This window comes from Hylobates moloch, unplaced genomic scaffold (genome assembly GCF_009828535.3).
Source record: "Hylobates moloch isolate HMO894 unplaced genomic scaffold, HMol_V3 SCAFFOLD_20, whole genome shotgun sequence".
NCBI lineage: Eukaryota > Metazoa > Chordata > Mammalia > Primates > Hylobatidae > Hylobates > Hylobates moloch.
The window spans coordinates 46,005,067-46,029,199 of record NW_026652295.1 but is presented as its reverse complement, the minus strand read 5'-3'; the positions used below and the strand labels follow the sequence as shown (position 1 = coordinate 46,029,199).

The 24,133-nt window shown below is 41.1% G+C and overlaps 1 protein-coding gene across 2 annotated transcripts; it reads right to left on the bottom strand.

Moving 5' to 3' along the window:
• Window positions 1-600: 600 nt before the first annotated feature.
• On the bottom strand, window positions 601-24,059 carry ADGRF4 (adhesion G protein-coupled receptor F4). Of its 2 annotated transcripts, none has more exons than XM_032140682.2 (10): window positions 23,845-24,059; window positions 15,311-15,419; window positions 14,381-14,435; window positions 11,754-11,905; window positions 10,030-10,281; window positions 7,455-8,834; window positions 5,756-5,797; window positions 5,252-5,311; window positions 4,158-4,214; window positions 601-1,407 (listed from the first exon to the last, which is right to left on the bottom strand). In XM_032140682.2, exons 2-9 carry the CDS (start codon window positions 15,401-15,403, stop codon window positions 4,161-4,163), a joined length of 2,088 nt encoding a protein of 695 aa, XP_031996573.1. In that variant the 5' UTR covers window positions 15,404-15,419; window positions 23,845-24,059; the 3' UTR covers window positions 601-1,407; window positions 4,158-4,160. The 2 variants fall into 2 exon arrangements, with proteins under 2 accessions (XP_031996573.1, XP_031996574.1); XM_032140683.2 differs by having other exon boundaries at window positions 23,933-24,059.
• Window positions 24,060-24,133: the final 74 nt, after the last annotated feature.

Genomic DNA, 24,133 nt, shown 5'->3' with positions numbered 1-24,133 from the left:
CTTTAAATAATTACTATTTAGTTCAAAACCAAATCTTGTTTCTAAACCAATACTAAAGGTTTTGACAGGCCCCTGAAAAGATATTCATTGAGTTGTTTTGTTGTTTTATGAAAAAGCATGACCACTAATTGGCTTTTACAACTTCCACAATTTGAACAAAGTGCATTTAGTTTGAAACCAAATCTTATCTTGTTTCTAAACCAATACTAAAGGTTTTGACAAGAGCCCTGCGAAGAGATATTCATTCAGTTGTTTTGTTGTTTGTTTTATGAAAAAACGTGACCACTAATCGGCTTTTACGACTTCCACAATTTGAACAGGGTGCTCTACCCACGCACATGCCCATCTTCTGTCCTGAATGCCTCACTATAAAACCAAACTGATGATAGGAATTTCATTGAGAGTCCCTGAAAGACACTAGTGCTCTTTGCTAAATATTTCCAGGTTCCCGCCCTGTGAACGCCTGGCAGGCTTGCATTCTCAGGCCTCCTGTAGGTACAGTCAATGCACTGAGGTGGACTGATAGCAGCACTGGTACCCAAGAATGTGTGGTACCAACAGAGAAGCCCATCTCAAATGACCTCACAAATGAGCAAGTTGTGAAAGGTACATATATTCATTTTTATGTCTAACATAACATCAGAATCTTCTTTATATATAGTATTTTTAAAAGACACACATACACAAACACAAACATGTGCAAGTAGACACAAACACACAAACAGTAATACCTACAAGAATTTTTTTTCCTGTTTCACAAATAAGGAAACTCAGATCCTAGAAGCTAAATCAGTTTACTCAAGGTCTAAAATAGACTAAAATAATCAGCATATTAAACAGTTCTCTTGCTTTTCTTCTGTTCCCTATCTTTAGGAAACGTACCATGACTTAATTGTCTCCAAAGTAGACTCATTGTTCCTCCCGCCAACCCACACTCCCACTCCCACCCCCAACCCTACCCTTGAAATTGGTTCTAACCCTCACTGTCCAAAGTACCCAGGATCCACGCAGAGTGATGGAGAACTGAGCTATGGAGCCACAGAGCAGGCCTCAGGAGTGAAAGACGACCAAGCCCAGCAGGGCCCTACAGCCCCCAGCTGGCCAGGGAGACCATAAAATGGCTTGCAGATTGACTGTTAATCTAGCCAAGATTGACCAATAAGCCAGCCTCTTGCAGGGCACGGGTAGGTCAAAGGGTCCATAAATCACGCTCCCTAAAGCCCAGTCAGCAAATGATATCCTCAGTTTTTCTTCGGCCAACCAAGAGCTTGGGAGTCACTCCTGACAAGAAGAGAAAGTCTTCCAAGGAAGCATGACCATTCCTCCTCTCTCCAGCCTGCTTTCCATGTCCTCTTTCTCCTGGATCTCCCCTCTTGGTCTCAGGACATCCATGAGAAATGGGGCAGCCTGGGAAATATGATTGAAAAACAATTAATAGCAAGCATTGGGTTTTTCACGTGTTAGCTCATTTAATCCTGAAACTATCTTGGGAGGCATGTACTATTATTAACTCTGCTTTACCGAAGACGAAATGAAGCACAGAGCCGTTGAGTAATTTCTTCAAGGTCAGACGTAAAAAGGCGATTCTCCCAGCTGCAATTTTTGGTGCCCTTTGCCTTCTCTGGGCTGCTCTTTCCACCCTAAACGCGGTGCTCAGTGCCCTCTCTCCTCCTCTGCTGTCTGAACTTGGATTCTAGAATGCCTCTGCTGCTGTGAATTTACATTGTAAACCGTGTTGCTTCCCTCGGGGTATATGCTCAACCAGTCTCATTTATCATTGTGGAGTGAAAAACTCTGTATCCTTTTAGTGATAAACCAATACTAAACAGGCATAAACAAATACGTGCAAGACACTGGCGGAGCCCAGAGCCTTTCTGGTGCCCCTGGAATCTAACAGCCGGCTTGTCCTGCCCTTGATATGAACAACAGAGGGCGCTGTGGAGCTGTGGCCTCCGACAGAATGCCATGGCCCTCTCTCCCCTGCCTCCCAAGATGGGGTTCCCAATGAGAATCTACACCCAAAGCTAAGTTCCCTGTTTCTCCACCTCTGCAGTCCTCCTTCCCCGACCCTGGGACCACCTGACAGACCTGTCTCAACCCTGTTTCTAAGAACAATTCTGACCTGCGATCACTGGGATATGAGGAGTGTCCCCCAACACTGGAAGCCTCAATTCTCCTTGCAAGTCCAGTTCTGACCTCTCGACCCGTTTCCCAGAATTCTGCCTTCCTCTTGAGACCATGTCAACCTTCGATCCTTTATTCTTGGTGAAAGTCTGGAACACTGCCTTGCCCCGTGTTTCAGCCCTGCCCGGGACCACCACCACTCCTGGTGCTTACCTAACACCCCCAGTGTGCCTGGGGTTTTGCCCTGAACCCTGTGTGTGGGGCCCCTCTCTCTGCTGAGAGACCCCCTGGTGCTGCCACCCTCCACTCTGGACTTTGGAGGATCATCTAGTGTGAATTTCTTAGCCCTGTCTTGTAATCTTTGTTGGGTCCCCAACATGGTCTACCATGATGCCAGCTGCGATTATAGAGCCCTTCTGGTACCATGTGTGTCCAGATGTGAAAAGCATAGGCCCCAATACTAAGAAAATTCAATAGGCACAGAGCCACTTGCAAGGGATTTGCTAAAAGAATCTAATCCTCAGTTCCTCGCCTACCTCATGCAGCTTCAAAAATACAGCAACTTGATAGAGAATTATGTGATGAAGACTTCATCAGGGAATATTGTGAGGGTATTCCACCTCCTTCCTGGACTTCCTTCTGATACTGGCAGACTCCTTTGTACATCCCCAACCCTAGTAAGTAGTGTAGCTCCTGATCTTGCCTTCTACTGTGTTTCTCCAACTGAGACTACAGCCAACCAAGGATCCCCAGCCAGCTGGAGATAAGGCCTTCACTACGCACTTCTTCCCTTGAAAGGCTGGACACAGTATCCCCCAAAGGCAGGGCCTCCTCCACCTGAGACAGTCTGATAAACCTAAAACAAGCGGTTCTTTAATTAGGACCTTAATAGAAAGGCCAGCTGTGTTTTTAATAGGTCATTTGAATTAGTGACTCTCTATTAGTGGCAAATTAAGAAACGTTATAGCGATGTTTCATCCCAGAGGAAGCTGACAGACTAGGAAATGGGCAGCGAGCAGGAGGGTCAACCTTTGTAAAGTTCTCCTATAAAATTCCAAATAGGAGGACAATCATTAAAGATAACAGGCCTGTGTTTTCCTCTCCCCGTTCTCCTAGCACTCACACATGCCACTCCATGTATATGACAGAGCCCTCTACCTCTCTCTCCCTCTCCCTGGGACTGTATGTCAGTGCCCCATACCAGCACAGCATACGGTTTGTAGGGTCTGTAACATGGATGTCCCTTAAAGATTTTTCCAACTCAGAGTGTCTTTGGTTCCATGAGATTCAACCCCTTGTTTTGGCCCATTGCTCAATATATGGGCCATGACTCAGAAAGGGAAAGAAACATAAAAAGGATGTGGCTGCTGCCAAATGGTATTTTGTTTGAAAGTCTGAGACCCTTCTATAACAATGCAGAAAGGCCATGAAACCTCTCCAAGCAAACCCATTCCCAAGGTTGATCATCCCTGCCCACATTCCCCCAGTACCTCTCAGGCTTCTGGCTGCCATTTTGTGACTTATTCTCCTGCTTCCTGGCTGCCTAATGTGTGTTCTCCCCTGGTTTCACCTGTGTAGAAATATGTCTCAGGGGTTGGCTATGAGTAGGTAGCTAATTTGCCACAACCCCACCCACACCCCCTTAGGAATGATTCTGGGTTCCACTTCATTAGGAAAGACAGACCTGTTGCTTTGTGATTCCAATCAATCAAGTGTTCTTTTTCAACAATGGGGCTATTATGAGTGTTACTACTCACTGACAAGATGGAATTAAGGTATGTGAGCACTGTAGACAGCAGGTGTCATGGGTTTGGTCATGTAAGCCCAGATGACATAGGTTTCAAAGAAAATGTACATATTTTCATTTATGTGCTAGACAATAAAGATGCTTCCATTCTCTGAAAAATATGTCCCCCTGTTCCCCTCCCACCTCATTCCAGCATCACGTAGCAGGCAACAGCATGGTCACAAGGGGCGTTGGTGGATTGATACAAATTGCAAGTAAAATTTCTCTTTGTATTTTTAATACTCACATTTCATCCTTGACGACTCATTAATTTAGATCCATTGGTTGGGCCAAGTGATGCATTCTAAGTGGGGTAAAAATAACAGTAGTGGTACTGAGTAATGATATTGGCAAAATGTATATCCCTCTCTAGAGATAAATATGTGAAAATGAATACATGAAAAGGAGTACCCACACTGATATAGCTACACAGAACTAAATTATCATATTTCACTGAATCTAAGTGTAAGCTACATCATTATTTTTATGTTCTGCTAAAAAATAAAAAGAAACAAAACTTTCCAATTAAACTATGACATGCCATTGAATATAAGATACATTCCAATTTCAGAAACATTAAAAGACAAAGAAAATGCCTATCTTAGAATAGATAAAGTATGATACTAAAAGTCCCACTCAATGCTATCTAAATATAAATGGTACTTATCAATGTATCCAAAAAGTTTTTGTTTTTAAGGAACGGGCTCCTAATGTGAATCTGTAGGTTAAACAAATAACTTCTAATTAATAAAGTAGTATCAGCAATTTTACTTGGTGCCTTAAGAGACTGATAGCCAGGCCCAAAGTCTTCAAGATCTCTAAATACATAGATACTCCAATCCAAGAGAGTATGGTTTACTCAAATGAGTCTCAAATAAGGAGAATGGAAAGATATTTTAATGCCAATTGGTCCCTGTTGTGATTCTGCTACTGATTAGCTGGGTGGCCGTGTGCCCATCCCATAAGTATTCTGGGCTTTGATTTCCATACCTGTAAAATGAATGGGTTGGACTAGAATCTCATTTCTAACTCATTTCTCATTTCACTGCTCTCACATTTTATGAATCTATGATCCTGAGTCCATGTGGTCCCATCTTGATGGGTTCAAATGTCAAGCTGAAATACATCCAATATGAAACATTCTCTTGAAGGGTATATTCCACTGACCTTCAGTTTTAGCAGAATACTCCAAATTTACCGAATGAAGAAATGAATGAATGAAGTATGCTTTATTGATCCTCTTTGCCCACAGATCCTGAGTACTGAGCTATGGTATTTGTCTCTGCATAACCAGCAAGGACACGGACCCTCCAGGGCTGAGACTAAAAGGGGAAGGCTTACCTCTGCTGCCCTCGATTTCCCCTTCAGTGAAGACATCCTCATCCTCAAAGCATCTCTTATCTAAAGAAGCAATGACAGTGAGAAGTACTTCACAGATGTTGGAAGAAACAACAGAATCGCCTGTCCTGAAACTTTAAGACCAGTAACCCTGGCAGAAGCAATATCAGAGGACTTAGCATAGTGACGGGCAAGTAACAAGATTTGGATAAAAGTTAGGGTGTAATTATAATTAGATTTGGGATTTGGTATTAGGACTAAAATTGTGATTATAATTTCCATTCTTTTCACCAGCAATACTTGCACACAGCCTCCTATTGACTTGATAAAGAGCAAGAAATGACAGAATATTGGTGTGTATTTTTCTCCTTTTCACAGCTGATTCCTTGAACCATCCTCACAAACTCAACTCCCCTGGAGTATGCTCTCCAATCAAAACTGCTTCATCCTCCTGCTTCCCCCAGCCACATGAAAACCATTTATAAGGAGGAAGCAAATTCAAATTACCTTGTGATCCATAATGGTTCCAAACAGCAGGATGAAAAAACCCTGTGGCAAAATTCAACAGATTCATGAGGGATGGTTTTTCGAAAAATATCTCAGCTGTTATTGTCATACCACTCTTCTAGATACCTCCTAGGGCAGTTATTGGACATTAGAAAGTTCAGTTTCCACTAATGCAGATAAAAATGCACTGATGAGTGTTCCTTTGAGTCTGCCCCCACCCTTGGAAGAGGATCATCACCCGCATAGGAATGTGCAGGAGGGTTATTGATATTTATTGAATTGCTGTAGATGTAGGATAGTTTTCAGCCTTATGCAGTTATGTTACTTTCTTCCCAAATATTGAAGTAGCTGTTTCTACTCATGATAACAGTAACATGTGACAGAAACTTGTAATTCAAATTCACAATCATGGAAGGTGTCTTAAGAAAACGAAACTTTTATTCTAGTCTACTTTGAGTTGGAGTTAAAAGTTGGTAAATAGACAGCCAAGGCCTCTAAGCTGGTGGAAAAAAAAAACATTTCTACATAAAAGAAAGAGAATGCTACAGAGATTTATAAGGCTAGGGTCTTTTCACTATCAATCTAAGGAGAGTTCATGGTGAAGAAATACTCATCAGATTAAAATTTTAGATGTTAAGTCACAGGAAGAGCTTGCTGAGAAAAGAGAAATGTATATAACTAAAAGCATTTGGGTATTTTTCTTTCTATCAAGAAGAGAGAAACACAAGTGAACTGAAAAAGAAATACAGAGCAAAATTTCCTGGGGTTTAATTAAGTTGCAAAGTAAGAAAGGATGAGATCATTACTCAACAGAGTAACTTCAAGAGTGGGGAAATTTATCAAAAGTCCCAGAGTCTTTGATTTAAAAAAAAAAAAAAAATCCTTCATGTCAAAGATTTCACTGTAAAGCAATGCAACAGAAAGAGTAGAATAAATGTGCTCCATAGTTATTACAGAATTATGAGTAAGATATATAATTGATCTGAGTTGGCATTTCTTTAAAGTCTGCTTTCTATTTTGTATCATGCTTTTAAACAGAATGATACTGACATGTTAATAGGAATACTTTGCTGTTTAGTTACATTATTTAAAAGAGTAGTGGGGAAAATTCTACTGCAAAGAACCAAATAGTAAGAACCAAATAGTTGAGGCCCAGAGAAAAGTGGCATTCCCAAGATCAGGTAACATATGGCAAGATCTGTTTCTATAAATAACAATTTATGTTTATTTCACAGAGACTAGCAGGAAAGAGGTATGAGAACTCCTGACTGGCTAACAGCGAAAGTGAGTAGCAAGGCCCATTACTTCATAATATAGAAAGCGACTGTTATCTCACTGAGGTCCCAAACCACTGGAGAAAGGATAAAAAATATGCTTGTTTTGAGGCATGATATGTAGCCTCACATATCCCTGACCAAATAATAGTCCTCTGTAAGTGAAGGTTAGCTTCTTCTAACATTGCAACTTTAGTAGGGATACAGGTGCATCAGTGAGGAAGAAGGAAGGAGATTTCCACCCAACCACCCTGGTCAGCTAAATTCAACTTGACAATCAATACAGTCAGAGATGCCATAGCCAAAAAACCCTAAGATATAAAAGGAAGTGGAGAGAATATTTTGTGTTCTATAATTTCAAATCATAGCCATTTTTTTGTGGTCTAGTCAGAGTAACACAGAAATGACTCACTCTTGGAACTTACCTGGAAAGCATTGAGCAAGGCAAAAATTATATGGAACGTCAAGGAAGTGCCTTCTATGAGAGTGGCTATTCCAAAACCCCAGGTCAGTCCCAGCAGTGGAGTGAGGATGGCAACATTTTTGCTGATCCTCATAATTATGGCCATATCCTGAGACTTGGAACTGCCAATAGAGGGCCTCTGAGTGTTGACGGCAACAACCAAAACCACAATCAGATTTACAGCCACAATGACCAATGCTGGGATGGCAAATGCTAAAAGGGCTTTGGTATTGTCCCAGTTAAGCCAACAGGCCTCGGGTCTCATGTAGCCGTTCTCTGGCTCTGTGATAGCAACTGTGGTGACAGCAATGATCAATGGGCACCCATAGCCAATGGCAAAGCCAATGACCATCATTCGGGACTTCATCATCCTACGGAAAATGACCAATATTCCATAAATGATGAGCAGTGCTTTGAAGAGCATCCAGAAAAACAGAGAGAGGTAGAAAAAGTGGCTGAAAAATGTCACTGCAACACACATGTTGTAGTCCTGGGCCTTAATGTTAAAGTTAGAGCCTATGATAAACCACACATTGGCAGTCAAAAGGGACACTGCTATATTCACGATGCACACGTGACGCATGTATGATATCTCCGTCACAACCACCTGGGACCACACCGTGGCTTCAATGATCAGGCAAAGAACCAAGCTTAGGATTGAGACGCTGAGCCCAATGCAGGTGATGTAGTCCAGAACTTTGTCGGTCATCGATTTGGAGGACATGAGAATGGAAAAAGACATCACCGCACTGGTGTAGTTACAGCGGCATTTCACTTCGTTCTTGATGTCCAACATCATTTGGCACGCTTTCTCATCCCATCTCCTTTTCTTGGAGTGCCAGCCAACACACTGGGCTCTGGCATTGCGGGTTTTATTGATCTTTTCAAAGGTGAGTATGATTTCTTGCAACGTTTCTGGTAAAACCACTGATAGGACCAGACCATTTACCCATCTGGGATGACTCACATTTTGCAAGTGGGCTTCTCTCAGGATAGCCCCCAAGGTTGGGAAGGCTATGCCAATGGCTTGGGATGCATTTGGCCACAGCTTCCTTAGCTCTTGCCTGGGAATCTGTACCATTCCTAAGATATCTTCTGTGGTATTGTTCATGCTCATGGAGAAATTGAGGCTTTTCTCTGAGGTATTATGGTTGATGTGAAACCCTTTTGTCTGAATGAAGAGTTCATTCACAATGTTCTCAGAATTATTGTGGATGTGGAGTTGTCTGGCAAACAAATTCACTGACTGCAACAAATCCGAGCTGGCATTTTTGTTGGGAATGAAAGCCCAATTTGAAATGGCTGCTGTGTTGAGGATGTGGTTGGCCACTTCACTATAGCTCTGCAATGGAGAAAGGTGAACATTATACTAAGGATTTATGCATTGTTGTACAAAGTTGATTTCTAAAACCTGAAATTTCTAAAGATCAAGTTACCCAATCTTATTTGGCATATTTCTCTTCAAATTCCCTATGTATTAGAATCCGCATTAGTAAGGCCACACAGAGGGAAGAAAAGTAAAATAATGCAAAAAAAAAATCACAGCTAAGGTTTACCTGCTTTATTATTGCACGCAGGGCAGCATTTCCAGACTGCAGTGTGTAGAACCCAAGTTTCCCATGAGATTTTAATGATTGTTTAATGGAGGAGAGTAGAGATATGTTCTCTGGTCATCTAAGCTTGAGAAAGACTGCACACCCTGTCCCTATCTCCCTCTGCCTTACAAAGAATTCCAAAGTTGATTAGGATACTAAAGGCTCTGAAAAGTCCTGCCATATGGAAACTTGCCTAACTTTGTTTAACTCAGAACCTCCTACAACTGATGGGCTACAGATCTCCCTTTTAAAAATGGAATCTCCATTAACGTTTCTCAGAATGGTTATGTTCTACAGCAGTGGTCCTCAACCTTTTTGGCACTGGGGACTAGCTTCGTGAAAGACAATTTTTCTATGGACTCTGGGTGGCAGAGGTGGGGATGGTTTCAGGATGAAACTGTTCCACCTTAGATCGTCAGGCATTACATTTTCCTAAGGAGCACACAACCTACATCCCTCTCATAGCCAGCTCACAATAAGGTCCGTGCTTCTACGAGAATCTAATGCTGCAGCTGATCCAACAGGAGGCGGAGCCCAGGTGGTAATGTTCGCTCACCCTCCGCTCACCTCCTGCTGTGCAGCCCAGATCCTAAGAGGCCACAGCCGGGTACCAATCCACTGCCTGGGTGTTGGGGACCCCTGTTCTAAAGAACATAATTTAGAAACACTAATGTACATTCTGTCTTGCTCACAGCCATCGCTAGACTATGTGATATTTTCTTGAAAATATGAAGTGTGTACAAAAATAGGTATTAAAAAAGTTTTAACTACTTGAAAACTTCCATAAACTAGAATGAATCAATATCCCAAACCGAAGTGAAATGCCTGCTGTTGCTGTGATGGTTGCTGTCACTGTAGTTTTTGCCCTGGAAAGTACATTTGAAACTATTCAAATGAAAATTTTAAGAAAAACATCATTTTTTAATGATTAACAAAGAATACCTTCATTTTCTCTCGAGTGACATTATCAGACAAGTCTGTAGAAATATTTTTTAATAGCTCTACTATAAATGCAATATTTCCTGATGTCGTTTCTGATGATTTCACAATGTCAATGATGCAGGCATAATCAAGGGGGCAGTTCTTACGGATTCCTTGAGCTACACTCTCAATGGTCTCGGGAGCTCGAAAGTCTAGAATGTGCAGAGGTATAGATGGTGCTGCTACAGAAAGGCGAGATGCACCAGTTGAGTCCTGTTTAAAACAAAAATGATTAAGTACCTACCATGTATCAGACTAAAGGAGCTAAAGCACAAACAATCTACCTGGGGAAGGTAGATGGAGAACCAAAGAGTCCTAAAAAGTGGTTTCGATGCAGAGGGGGGTGGAGAGGATACAGTGGGATCAGAAAGAGTCAGGGGATTTCACCCAAATTACCAGGGACCAGGATATTGACCTTTACTATTGGAATTTGCTTTCAGGACAGTGATTTTTAACTCAAGTATTATAACAAGATAATTTTCTACAGAGAAGGGAAAGAAGAGCCACATGGAATTTCACGGGGGAGTGGATTTGGGAGGTTGGCAGGTCAAACACAGAATGCTAAGGAATGACAATTTCAGACTTCAGAGTTTACTAGCTAGAAGAGGTGAGGTGATCTGCTCATTTTCTGATTCTTTTACCTAGATTCACTCAGAATGTGCTTTGAATAAAGCAAAGCAATGATTTATTTCCTTTCATTCACTTTTGAGTGCGACCATAGTTGCAAGGACTTCTATGTGATTACCTAGGCTAAGTGACAGAGAAGCCAGCTGCAATCCCCTTGTAAAACCACTGTTAAAATTTTAGAAAATGCAGACATCCATGTGCTTCCATGGGATTGCAGGAGAGGTAGAAGAAAATAATTGCTACCTGGAAGGATATAAAAGAGATTTTAACTTTAACTGGACGCGTTGTATGCATTCAATTCTGTTCCTCTAGATCGAGCACACATCTCTCCTTTCTTTTGGTCAAGAGATTGAAAGTATTAAAAAGATATATCAAGGCCCAGCACAGTGGCTCACGCTTGTCCTCCCAGCACTTTGGGAGGCCAAGGCGGGCGGATCACGAGTTCAAGAGATCAAGACCATCCTGGCCAACATGGTTAAACCCCGTCTCTACTAAAAATACAAAAATTAGCTGGGTGTGGTGGCGGGTGCCTGTAGTCACAGCTCCTCGGGAGGCTGAGGCAAGAGAATCAGAATCGCTTGAACCTGGGAGGCGGAGGTTGCAGTGAGCCGAGATTGCGCCACTGCACTCCAGCCTGGAGGCAGAGCAAGACTCCATTTCAAAAACAAAAAAAAGAGATATCAAAATAAATTTGATCCTAGGCACATTTAGTTGATTAATTGATTATCACAAGAGGCATACAAGCCCACCTTTAGAGCTAAAATGTAACCTCTAAGCAATCATATACACAATAGCATAAATTAGTTTCATATCTTTTTTTTTTTTTTTTTTCAAGAAAAGTTTCTTAGCAGGAGAAATAGAGAGCATGTGGAGAGGAGGGAGAGTACCTGAGAGTGTGGGTTAGGAAAGAAGGTCAAGAAACAAATTTAACCCATTCTGTAGATTTTTCTAAGTGCAGATCTGAGACTTTTTGTCATACTGAACAGATCACATTAAAAATGCCTCTACTTTCTCCTGGGGGATTGGCTTCTGTCACCAATAATTTGTGAATGCATCACCTTAAAGAGTTTTTCCACAGAAAGGCTTGTACATGTTTCAGTTGATTTGTGCCACTTTTTTTGATTACATGTAAATCCTATTTCTCCATGAAAGTCCTTAGCACAGGGCTGGCTGCAGTTGGAAGAAGAGATGCAAGGTCCTTCGCATTTCTCTATAAAGAAAAAAAGAGACAGAGAGAGACAGGAGCCCAATTAGGATTTCCACACTCTGACAGGTGCATCGAATTCATTCTGGAGATTTTTGGATTGCTTCTCAGAGGAAGCAATTGGATTGAACTGGGTCCACAGCAATGAGTAAGAGCTGCCAGGTAGATTGTGAAGCTGGTGTCCAGGCAGAGTGAACGGCACGTGGAAAGGGGAATTTCACGTCACTCAGAAAGGCTAGTCCAGAGCACCTGAAGGGGGAGTGGCAAGAGATGAGGGTGGGAAGGAAAGCAGGGGTTAACTCATGCAGGGCCTTGAATGCTATGCTAATGTGGGAGTTACCAGAAGACATGATTGAACTTGTTTTTGAAAGATAATTGATGATAACATAGAGCAGGAGTCCATAAACTTTTATGTAAAGGAACACATAAATGGAGGTGCCAGGTAAAATATGGGAATCCCAGTTAAATGTCAATTTTATTTTCACACACAGTTGATTCTCATTATCCACAGGAGTTATGTTCTGTAAAGTCACCATGAACACTAAGTGTTCTGAACAATTGCTCCTAGGGTAATATAAGGTTAGGATCCTACAAGCTTCTGCTTATAACATTTTCATCAACTAATCAATATATGACCTTGTTTTATGTGTGTTTCTATATAAAGATACCTTATTTAATATATATTGTTGATTCATTAACAATGAACTCTTGGCCAATAGCACTATAACTCATACCTGAACAAAGCTTATCTAACATATACATTTTCCCCATAAGGCACATTCCAGCCTTCTCTGGCTTAGGAATGCTAGGCAGCACTTCAGGACTATGTTTGGGGGGCTATTTTAAACAGCAAAATCACCAATAAAAAGCACAAAAATGCAAAAAAAAAAAAAAAAAAAAAACTGTGATGCTACGTAGACTAGGAAAGCACAGTTGTTTATAGTAGGAGAGCTAGAACAAGAAGGTAAAGCATCGCCTTGTCCAGCCCCTGCTGAAAACATATGCACTGGACAACTCAATATTTTGCTGCTCTTTGCATGTCTGTGAATGACCACAAAAGCACTGCTAGTATTGATTTAGGGATTACAAATAAATTTCAGCATTAGGCAAATTTGTGAATATAGAATCCGCAAATAATAAATGACTGTAAATGCTCAGATAAACAACAAATAAGTTTTTGGTGTCTGTATGACCCGTGTGATATTATTCATTGTTTATCTGAAATTCAAATTTAATCAGGCATTCTATATTTTTATTTGCTAAATATAGTAACTCTTGCCAGAGAGTAAATATTTTCAGCTTTGCAGGCCATATGAGTCTTAGTCACAACTACTCAACCCTGCCTTTGTAGTGTGACAGCAGCCAAAGACAATATGTAAATGAATGGCATGGCTATGTTCCGAAAAAAGTTTATTTACCAAAACTAGTGGCAGGCCAAATTTGGCCCATGGGTCAGAGTGAATGCACTTCAGATAGGAAGAACGAGACTGTTGAAATATTCTCAGGAGAATTGCCTTAAGATAGCAGCCGGGGAAAATGGAAAGCAAATGATGCTGAGAGCTATTAGGGTGTTCAAATCAATAAAATGAGGTAACCAGTTGCCTGAGAGTCACCTTTTGTGGCTTGGACAGCTCTGTGATGACTGAATTCACTGGGAAAGGGAACAAGCTTTGCCAAACCTTGTTTGCAAAATTTGCATCAAACCTTGTTTGTAAAATTTGCATCAGTTTTTTCAAGTTCATTAACCAAAGTGGTTCTCAGTTTCTTCTTCCATATAGTTTAAATATGATGCCATAATGTTGTCACAAACACGGAATGAGACAGCATTTTGTACAACACTTAGATTCAAGTTGTCTTAAATGCCCAGTAAATGTCAGTTACCTTTCTCTCTGCTTTCCTTTCTCACTTCCACATCTACATAAGAATGTATTTGCCACCTGGCCATGACTGTGCAGAATCCAGTTATTCCCTACTATGTGAGTGAGAACCACATGATTTCACTGAAGTACTCCTAGTGATTACCCCCTTAGTTTACTTCTCACTTCCTGAGAGTGACCAGTCTCATCACCATGATGTCCATCTTATAGTGCTTTAATAGACTTCTCAGCACCAGAGTGTTGCATACATTTAAGCACACTGAAAATATCTTGGAAGGAAGGAAGGAATAATCTTGTCCTCTTTCCTTTTCTGCCTCCTGTTAACTCATTACTTTGAACAGATTTCTCTTTGGGATTTGGAAGTGCGTACTTGTCTACTATTCTAGAGCACATGTGAATATTTGCTAACTCCCTTCATTGATTATGCCACTGGTAATGGTATAAATGTAAGAAAATCTATCAATACTGGTAAGCATAGAGAACTTACTGGAGATTGCTATTCAGTTGGAAAGCCTGTGGTCTGGGGACAAGCTTGCAACACCAATGCCCTTCCTTTATTCTTTCCTGTCTTCAAATGGATGAAGACCGTTCTATAGCCACATACCTTGGATCCTTCCAGTCTTGGGTTTCCCTTCAGGGCTTTGAAGTTTATCTCCAGCCTGAAAAATATAAGTTCCCAAAGGTCCTCTTTACTGTGGGACTGTGCTCCCTCATCTCAGCTTAGAGGCTCCATGTGAATATGAAAAGAAAATGTGTTCAGGACTAGAAAGGAAACTGCAGCAGATCCATGTGCTTGTGTTGCAGGAACTTGCTGAAGGAAACGTGGGTGAGAGCACAGGGAGAATGCACTGCCCTCCGACGAGGGATAGAACCTTGATGGTGGTCACTTGGCCTTTCTAGGTGAAGTTAGTAGAGATGCTACGTCTTTCAAAAAGTTTAAGCATCCAGGGAGAACACAGAGATGAGAATTAAACCACTAATCTGTTCTCTGCCTGTATTAACTGTAAGGATGAAATGAAGTTAATGCGGTCCACCAGATACTGTAGATCCTTAGAAGACAGAAATGAACAGATACTAGGAATAATCACTAGGTCACAATAATAGAATCACAAATCTCTTTTATCTATAAAGGACTATAAATAATATCTTTAAAAACTTCATCTTATAGATAAAGAATTTGGGACTCAGAAAAGTGAAACAACTTGTGCAACTAGTGGGAAGCAAAATTAAGATCTGACTCTCCATTGCTCAACTGCCAGGCAAGTACTTTCTTCTCTCAGCAGCAGTCTATCCACATTCTATCTACATTTCCCATTGCAATGTGATTATTCTACTGTACTGTCACTCTCCAGGCAAGTCCCTGCCACCTCTCAGCTTTTCTTTGTTCCCTTCTTTAGAAAGTTACTATCAGCAAGAGTAAAGTTGTAACCATTTGAAAATGTATTTTAAATGTCATCTTATTTATCAGAAGTCTTGCCATCAAGGGCAACTGAGAGATTTCTCTTTGGATCACGTAAGAATAGATCAAACTTACTTTTAGGTGAATCTTGGATCTATAGTGGGAACATTCTGTGGACAGAAAGAACATTAAGCAGCAAATCATGGTTGCCTGGGACTTCATTTTCATACATGAGGATCTTCACCTGCAATAGAGAAAGAAGGCATACCCACCTGAAGGTGACAACTTCACACACCTAACAATACTTATCAGGCTAACCAACCCCTTAGTGAACCCACCGGATACTCTGAGATAGTCACGCCAAAGCAGCCTGCCCTGGAAAAGCACATCGGTATCTATTTTCAAGCCAGCTAAAATGTACAAAAGAAAATAATTTCTCTCAACTGTTAACTTTTCTACAGAAGAAGATAGAATGATGGAAGAACCAGAAAGGATGTAGTTTCACCAAAGCATCGTTCCTTATTATTTAATTAACAAGTTTATTTAATAGTCATTTTTATCAAGAATATCTATTTGCCAATAACTGTTCTAAGCACTGTCTTTGCATAAACTCCTTTAATCCTATGATGTAAGATGCTATTACTATCTTCATTTTATCACTGGGGAAAATAAGGGACAAAGAGTTGAGCAACTATGAACCCAACATCACTCTGATAAAAAGTGGTAGAGCCACGAGTTCAACCCAGATGGTCCAGCTGGACAGCCATTCTTCATCTCTGTAACAGGATATCTCTGTGACGGTGCTATTGACATTCTGGATTGGACAATTCTTTGCTGTTGGGGGCTGTCCTGTGAATTGTAGGATGCTTAGCAGCATCCCTGGCCTCTACCCAATAGATGCCAGTAGCACTCACTACCCCCCCTCAATTGTTGTCAAATGTGCCCTTGGAGGGAAAAATCTCCCCCAGTTGAGAACCACTGTCCTATAGTGTACTGTCTGTCTAGGCATATGGAGACAAGTAACTTAAAGTAAAATTAATAAATCCAATCATCTGCTGCTGGAGCAAGCTCTGAGACTCCCTCTTAGAGATGGATACACTACTATACAGAGAAAGTAGATGCACAGGAAGATAACTCTCTATTCTTTTGCCATATCTCTGTTTCTTGCCTGTTTCCTGAGAGTTCTACCTTTCAAAGCCAAATCTCCAAAAAAACCTTACAACAGTTGAGATTTATCAACATCGTCATGATCGTTACTATGACACTTTCATATAGGATAGTGGCAATTCAGACCCCTTATTGGCAATAAAGTTCCTTAAAATGATTTTCCTGGAAATCCAGATGCAGCAAAATAAAAAGATCATTGATTTTAGAATCAGCAAGAGCTATACTACAATCTTATGTCTACTATGGATGAACTAGCCTATTTTTCATCCATTTCATAAAATGTAGATGATCATTCATTCTATCAACCAACATTTATCAAGTGTCACACATTTGCTAGAAATTATACCAGATGCTGAGCAGACAGAAATAAAAGATGCTATTTTTCCTGTAAAAGATGTTCAGTGGGTAACACAGACAAGTCAAACCAACAGTGAGAAGAGAGATCACCTACACATCACATTCAGTGAACACAGCCAGGCAAAGACTATCCTCGGCAAACATAAATTCCCTTATGATCCAGTAGAGATGACCTAGGTCCTGATCCAACTAGGTCCATAAGGCAATCGGTGACCAGGGAGCAGACAGAGCTCACTGATCTGATATCAGACCCTTTCTGGGTAGAGTCAAACATAAGATGGACTTTCATGAGTCCAGTGAGCCTTCAGCTGAGACGACAAGCCACAGGCACTTACAGGAATGCTTCCAAATTATCTTTGAGTTTAAAGTTTCTAACCAATGAACAGAGGGGAAGGTATGTTTATTTACAATATCATCTGGCAGAGCAAGTCTGAGCAAAGGAAAGAGAACATGGCAGCATTGACAGGCAAGGTGTGGTAATGGATTTGATAGGGGCTGGGATTATGAATGCAGAATTCATGATTTTACAGTGTGGGTAGAAAGAAGTCTCCATGTAGGCCGTAAATTGATGAATGGGCACACTAAGCAATTTGCGGTATGAATATTGTCTAGGATAGATGCTTAACTGATCATCACTAAAGAAAGTACCAGAAGAACCAGTATAAATTGTTGTAAAAGTATCCATATGTTTCACATGTATGACTTTGGCTTTCAAAATTTTTTTACAGGCTGGGCACGGCTGCTCACGCCTGTAATCCCAGCACTTTGGGAGGCCGAGGTGGACGGATCATGAGGTCAGGAGATCGAGACCATCCTGGCTAACACAGTGAAACTCCATCTCTACTAAAAATACAAAAAATTAGCCAAGTGTGGTGGCGGGCGCCTGTAGTCCCAGCTACTCTGGATGCTGAGGCAGGAGAATCGCTGAAACCCTGGAAACGGAGGTTGCAGTGAGCTGAGATCGCACCTCTGCACTCCAGCCTGGGTGACAGAGGGAGACTCTGTCTCGAAGAAACAAAAACAAAACCTTGACAATGACACAATAAAAAACAGATCTTATATTATGACTCACTATGTACAGACATACATAGATATGTATCTATGTACGTATATCAGTGTCTATACATAAAACCAAAAAAACATAATTTTTATATTTACGATTTTTATGTAAAAATACTTACCCTTGCTACCTACAAGCAAGAACTCTGATATGTCCAATATTTTTATCTTATATTCTTCTCTATTCTGTTTGACATTCTCTCAAATACTAGTTGTCACCCACTAAGTTTAATTCACAAGCCTCTAATGGATTGTAACCTACAGTTTGAAAAGCAGATACAGACTATAAGATTCATTTTGATTATCAACCTGAAGATTGTTCACTTCTCTCATTAAAGTGATCACTTTAATCCTTTCTCTTTGCTAGCCTTCACAATTATACTGAAGTCTCCTTCACAGGGTATGTGTGTCAAGGAAAAAAGAAACCTATTCTCAGGACCAAATAATAGGACCGATGCTTAAGGCAAACCCAATTCCTCTCCACATTTCAGATCATGGTCAGAAATGTGCACTAAAATGGGTGAAGGCGAGATAAAGGAGGCATTTGTGAAGAATAGCACCTGCTGCCGGGTGCAGTGGCTCATCCCTGTAATACCAGCACTTTGGGAGGCTGACCTCAGGTCAGGAGTTCGAGACCAGCCTGGTCAACATGGTGAAACCCCATCTCTACTAAGAATACAAAAATTAGCCAGGCATGGTGGTGGGCACCTGTAATCCTAGCTACTTGGGAGGTAGGAGAATCGCTTGAACCCGAGAGGAGGAGGTTGCAGTGAGCTGAGGTCATGCCATTGCACTCTAGCCTGGGCGACAAGAGTGAAACTCCATCTCAAAAAAAAAAAAAAAGAAAAAGAACAGCACCTGTTGTCTGAGGCTTCAGGAGAAGGGTCATATTTACTGTCCATTACCTTTAATACAGGAGTTTTGCTTAAAGCTAACTTTGTTGAAAGACAGTCAGACATTTGGCATAATGATGTGATGTCATTTGTGAAGTCTAAAAATGTCTCTCCAACTAGTGCTAGGCCTCCAGCTGCACACAGCTCCTGAACGTGCTCAGGGAGTAAAGGATCCAACAGCTATGACATTTTCTGTAAATCATTCTTTGTGGAACAATATTGAATAATGATACATTACATATATATATAAATAAAAATTTTTACTAGCATAAAATATATATGTAATATGAAATCATAAACGTGACCATAAAATACACGAATTTGAACTAAGCACAATTGGCTGGAAGGTTTTGATTAATTAATTTGCTGCTTGATCATTCATGTTACTATAGTCTGGCATATGTAACTATATACCATTTGGGATGGTAATTTATATAATAAATTTCCTTCCGTTATTACAAATGTTGGGGGAGAATATTCAGTGACATTACCCAAGAGGAATCATAGCATTTTTATTTTAGCCCAGTTTGATTGGCAGGGATGGATTAGATAGACGTTTTCAGGTTAGCCTTAATTTGATTTGTTCTCTTCTCACCAGAAAGAGTTGAATGGGATCCCTCCTATCGGAATTCTAATGTAGCTGAGGCCAAAAGCCAGAGTCCTCTGCAGAGAAGAGCTTAAGGGTTCTGAGAATGAAGAATTTAAAATTTTATTAACAGCTTTGGCAGCAAAATTTATCCTCCTAATTCATCCATGGTTGATATTTTATAGAACGTAATGGAGGAAACACACGTCCTTAGATCTACCACTGATAAAGACTTAATAATTAAAGTGAATTGGAGTTTTTCAACATTCCAAACTGAAAAGTTTCAGTAAATACAAATATAGTATATCTCCAGCACCTAGCACATGTCTATATGTAGTGAGTGGTCTCCTGAAAGGATGAGGGAAAGAAAAGAATAAGCATGCAAAACCTAAATATTACATTAAGTGTAACAAGAAGAGTGAGAATTGTCCAGACGGGTGTAAGCAAACCATGGTCAGTACCTAAAGAAGAAGCTTTCATACGGGAGCCTGATTGGGGGCTAACTCACCCAGGTGAGGGACATACCAGCTTCTGGTAAGGAGTGGGGAGCCAATGCTAGATCCTATCCCATGTGGAGAATCCAGACTTGTTCCAAGCATATTCTCCTTAAATTACCTTTATTCCATTTATTGACTTCTGGTTCTACATTGTGTTCAGTTTATCAACAAAATTGTGTATTCTCTTATATTCCCTACCTTTATAAACCCTCTGTGTTTGGTGGCAGAAAAACACTTTGTTGGGAAGAGATGTCACCATTTAAATCAAGATTCTAGTACCCAGTGAGGGGAAACAAAAATGGCAAGCAGTAATCGTGACAGAATAATGCTGGAACAAGACATATTTATGTTTGAGGTTGATGCATATTATCCACCATTTGTTTGCCAACCATTTGTAGCAGGCACAAAAAGGTTAAAGAAAATGGAACAGAAGAAAAATTTAACCTTGAGGGCATTTGTATAGACTGACCTAATTTTCTTTGAATTCGGGGAGGGGGCCTGCTCTACTTTTAGTGGCAAACAACGGAGGCTTTTGTGTCTACTGTATTTGACCAAGGCCTTGTGTCCTCACATGGGTTTCTGTGGAAGACTGGTCTCATAAAAGACAAAGGGGTTCCATGGTCATATCAGTTTGGGAAACGATGTGTAACACCACTGCCACAACTCCCCCCAACACACACACAGACACACACACAAACAGGCATGAACACATATCAAAGGTTCTGAGATTTCTTGTAGTAAGAAGACTGCTTCACCCGGGTTTTACCAATTCACTTGATAATCGGAAATTCTAGGCCAGGCACAGTGGTTCACGCCTGTAATCCCAGCACCTCGGGAGGCCAAGGCAGGTGGACCACCTGAGGTCAGGAGTTCGAGATCAGCCTGACCAACATGGTGAAATCCCCCTCTCTACTAAATACAAAAAAATTAGCCGGGCATGGTGGTGCATACCTATAATGCCAGCTACTTGGAAGGCTGAAGCAGGAGAATCAAATCGCTTGAACCTGGGAGGCAGAGGTTGCAGTGAGCTGAGATTGCACCATTGCACTCCAGCCTGGGCGACAAAAGTGAAACTCTGTCTCAAAAACTAAAAATAAATAGATAATCAGAAATGCCTCGAGGAGTTTCAAGCTGCTATTCCATCACAATATGTTATCTTGGAGGGAAACACATTAATCTATCCAGACTTAGGCTTCACATGTATTTGCTGGGCATCTACCTAATGCCCATCCCTGTGCTGATATGTTCATAGGAATTCTTTAAGTCATTCACAGCAAAGCTTGGGTGACCACAAGAAAGATATCAGTTTCAGAAACGAAGAATTAAAAAGTGAAAGAGAAAACAAGAAGCAAAAGAACTCTTGCGTGAGGCTATCTGTGGCAAGAAGGTAAATAAAGAATTAGTCATTTATAAATTCCCTCCAATTGCTATACTAGTCACCCAATAAGGTCAGCTCCACATCTCCTTCCCAAGGTGTCTGCAGGATGATTTATTTCAGAGATAAAAGCAACTAAGCCACCTAGAATGGCAGCTTCTCGGGACCTGAAACAGTCATATCCCAGGTTCCTTCTCCTCCACTTCCATAACCCGCCTCTTTCTGTGCATGATTATAAAAGTGTTAATTACCCACTACCATTCACCTTTGTTTTTCACATAGTACTAAAAAGCAATTCAAGCCTGCTGAATGGAGGCCAGGCTCCCTGCTCTAACATGGTCATTACAAAGAAAAAGATAACATTTGCTGGTCGTTACAAAGAAAATAACATTTGCTGGCCTCAGAGACTTACAGGCAAACACAGCTGGACCTGATTGTCCCAGGGTGAATGTGTCTAAGGATCTACCTCTCCATCAAGTTTACAGTAATCAGCGACTTTCACACCGCTGCCTAAATTCTAATCACAATGGGTCAACAGAGCACAACAATTTGTGCTCTTCGCCCCAGAGCCTGAGAGAAATTAGGCCACACCTAGTGAAATAGACCAAAAAAAAAAAAAAAAAAGTCAGGTTGTCATTAGTCAGAATGTAAACACCTGATGTTTCTCTAGCCTCAGCACCCAGCAGAGGATAAAATACAGAATAGACACTCAGTAAACATTTGTTGTATAAGTGAATGAATTGGGAAATGATTCCTGCAGAGTGACATCGGCATCTGAAGTTTTTGCTTTAAAATCATGAGGCAACTTTTCTATCTCAGAGGGGCAGGTGAGCACATTTGCAACTCTAGATGATTTTGGAACCTGGTGACTTAAGTAGATGCCAGTCCTACTGTGGACCTCCTCTTTATTGTACTGCCTGGAGCCTTATGTGAAAAAGAATTGAGCAGGAAATAATGCCATGCCCAGTTAGGGATGTCCGCCATGGGCACAAGAGGGTGTCATAACAATGCGTGTGTCTCTTTCCACACTGTCTCCGTAAGTCAGAACTAATAAAACCCTGTTTCTCCGGACAGACCCAGATGACCCCAGCTGTTCTGAAACACCATCTCCTATTTGTCCCATCTTACTTGTACCCGGAGCAGATTTTCTGAATGAGTTGGAATTTAAAACTACAGTGAGTCTGTCTGGGAACTGGAGCTTCTTTCTGAAACATGCCAGATGGAATTGTAGGGGATGACTCACACAGACTGAGTACTCCCTACCCATCTGAACACGCTGAGTGTGGCCTGACATCGGGACTCCCAAAGAAAATTTAAAAAGGTCAGCCGGGAACTGTAAGTGTAATCAGTCAGGAAGGAATGCATAGGAAGGTGTGATCTCGCAAACGTGTTCATGCAAAACACCCTAAGGTGAGTGGCCAAGAATATTTGTGAATCAAGGAAATACTTTCCCAAAGGGTTCCTCTCCCCCGAACTGTACCACAAGGTGAGAGGGAGCGCCTCTTCTCACTTCTTTGCCAGCCTTCAAGGTGGCGACTCGCCTCATACTCCCAGGCCAGACCATTGTCTGATGGGAACAACCAATTCAAAGAGGTTAACTAGAGGGCAAGGAACCTAAAAGTTAAGTGACCCACATTTTGGGGGGGTGGTGTGTCTGTGTGTGTGTGTGTGTGTGTGTGTGTGTGTGTTGTTCCCCTAATTCTATAACTGTCTGTTTCCTCTGTTCCAGTAGTATAATTAGAACTCTGATTATAACATCAGATGGATAAACGAGTTGTTTATGTGTCTAAGGCCCAGTATCTCTTGCCCTCATAGTAGAATCTATGTAGTTACCCTTAAGAGTTCTCCCTTGCCATGGATGAAATGCTTCACATAAAGCCTTGGGGGAAAGAAAGATAGAAAAGAACTATTAGAATCAGAAACATCTCATCTTTGGCTATTTTAGATGGCTTCCAGCCAATCTGTTTGTAGCCCAGCATCTCTTCTAAAAATTGGAATCTGGATTCAGATTCTGATAGGTTTCAAGAATCACATAATTTCAGAGCTGGAAGACATCCAGATATCTCACCAACTATCTTGATACTTATAAAATTTTAAAGAAATTGATAGGCCCAGCAATTGCCTCTGCTCCATGAAGAAAACTCATGGAGTGCTGACACTGAAAAACAAACAAACAAACAGCACCTAATGATGCAACACTTTAGAGCTCTCACAACTGTCTTCAGAGTATAAGGAATATAGACCTTCAAGTGGCATAGAATTGGCCACTTGAAACAAGGGAAGATGCCAAATGTGTTGGCAATAACTGGAGAAATGTTTTTCTTAAATTGATACAATGATAGCTTTGTCAGGCTCACTAAAAGAAGAAACTAATAAAGAACACTTTTAAGACAACATCCAGCTTTACATTCAGTCTAAAAGACAGGTATTGAAATTTATCAAGCAAGGGGACAATGCAGGGACAGTGAGTTTATTTGCCTGACAAGATACTTTGCATTTTCACTCCTAGGAGTGAGCCATTAAAGCCTGACAAATGACTCTTAAAGAAAAACAAACGTAGGAAATACTCCAACCTTGAACTGGCCAATTTCTAAATCATGTTAGACAAGTTTCCGGAGGAATCAAGCATTCCAGAAAATACCATCATATATCACACATTTCCCCCTCCTGGAATATGTGCAAAAACAAGCCTTTCTTCAATAGGAAAATGATGCTGGTGTGGGACATCTACTCACGGCATCCAGGAAGTAGATCTAGCAGCCCAGAGGTGGAGAATCACCCAGCAGGAAGGTCAGCGCTCAGCTCCCCAGCATGATGCCTCACCATCACGTGGCACCTCGCACAGTCCCTGGTCAGTGGCTGTGATCTGTCTTCTCCATTTTTGAAATGGGAGTCCAAGGGGCCCAGTGAGAACTGACTGCCTGTTGCAAGAAGCCGATCTGAGAACTGTAAAGTTGCCCACAGTTTCAAGGCTTGTGCAAGTCTGTGATTCACTCCACTATGGGTCCATGAAGCACGCCTAAG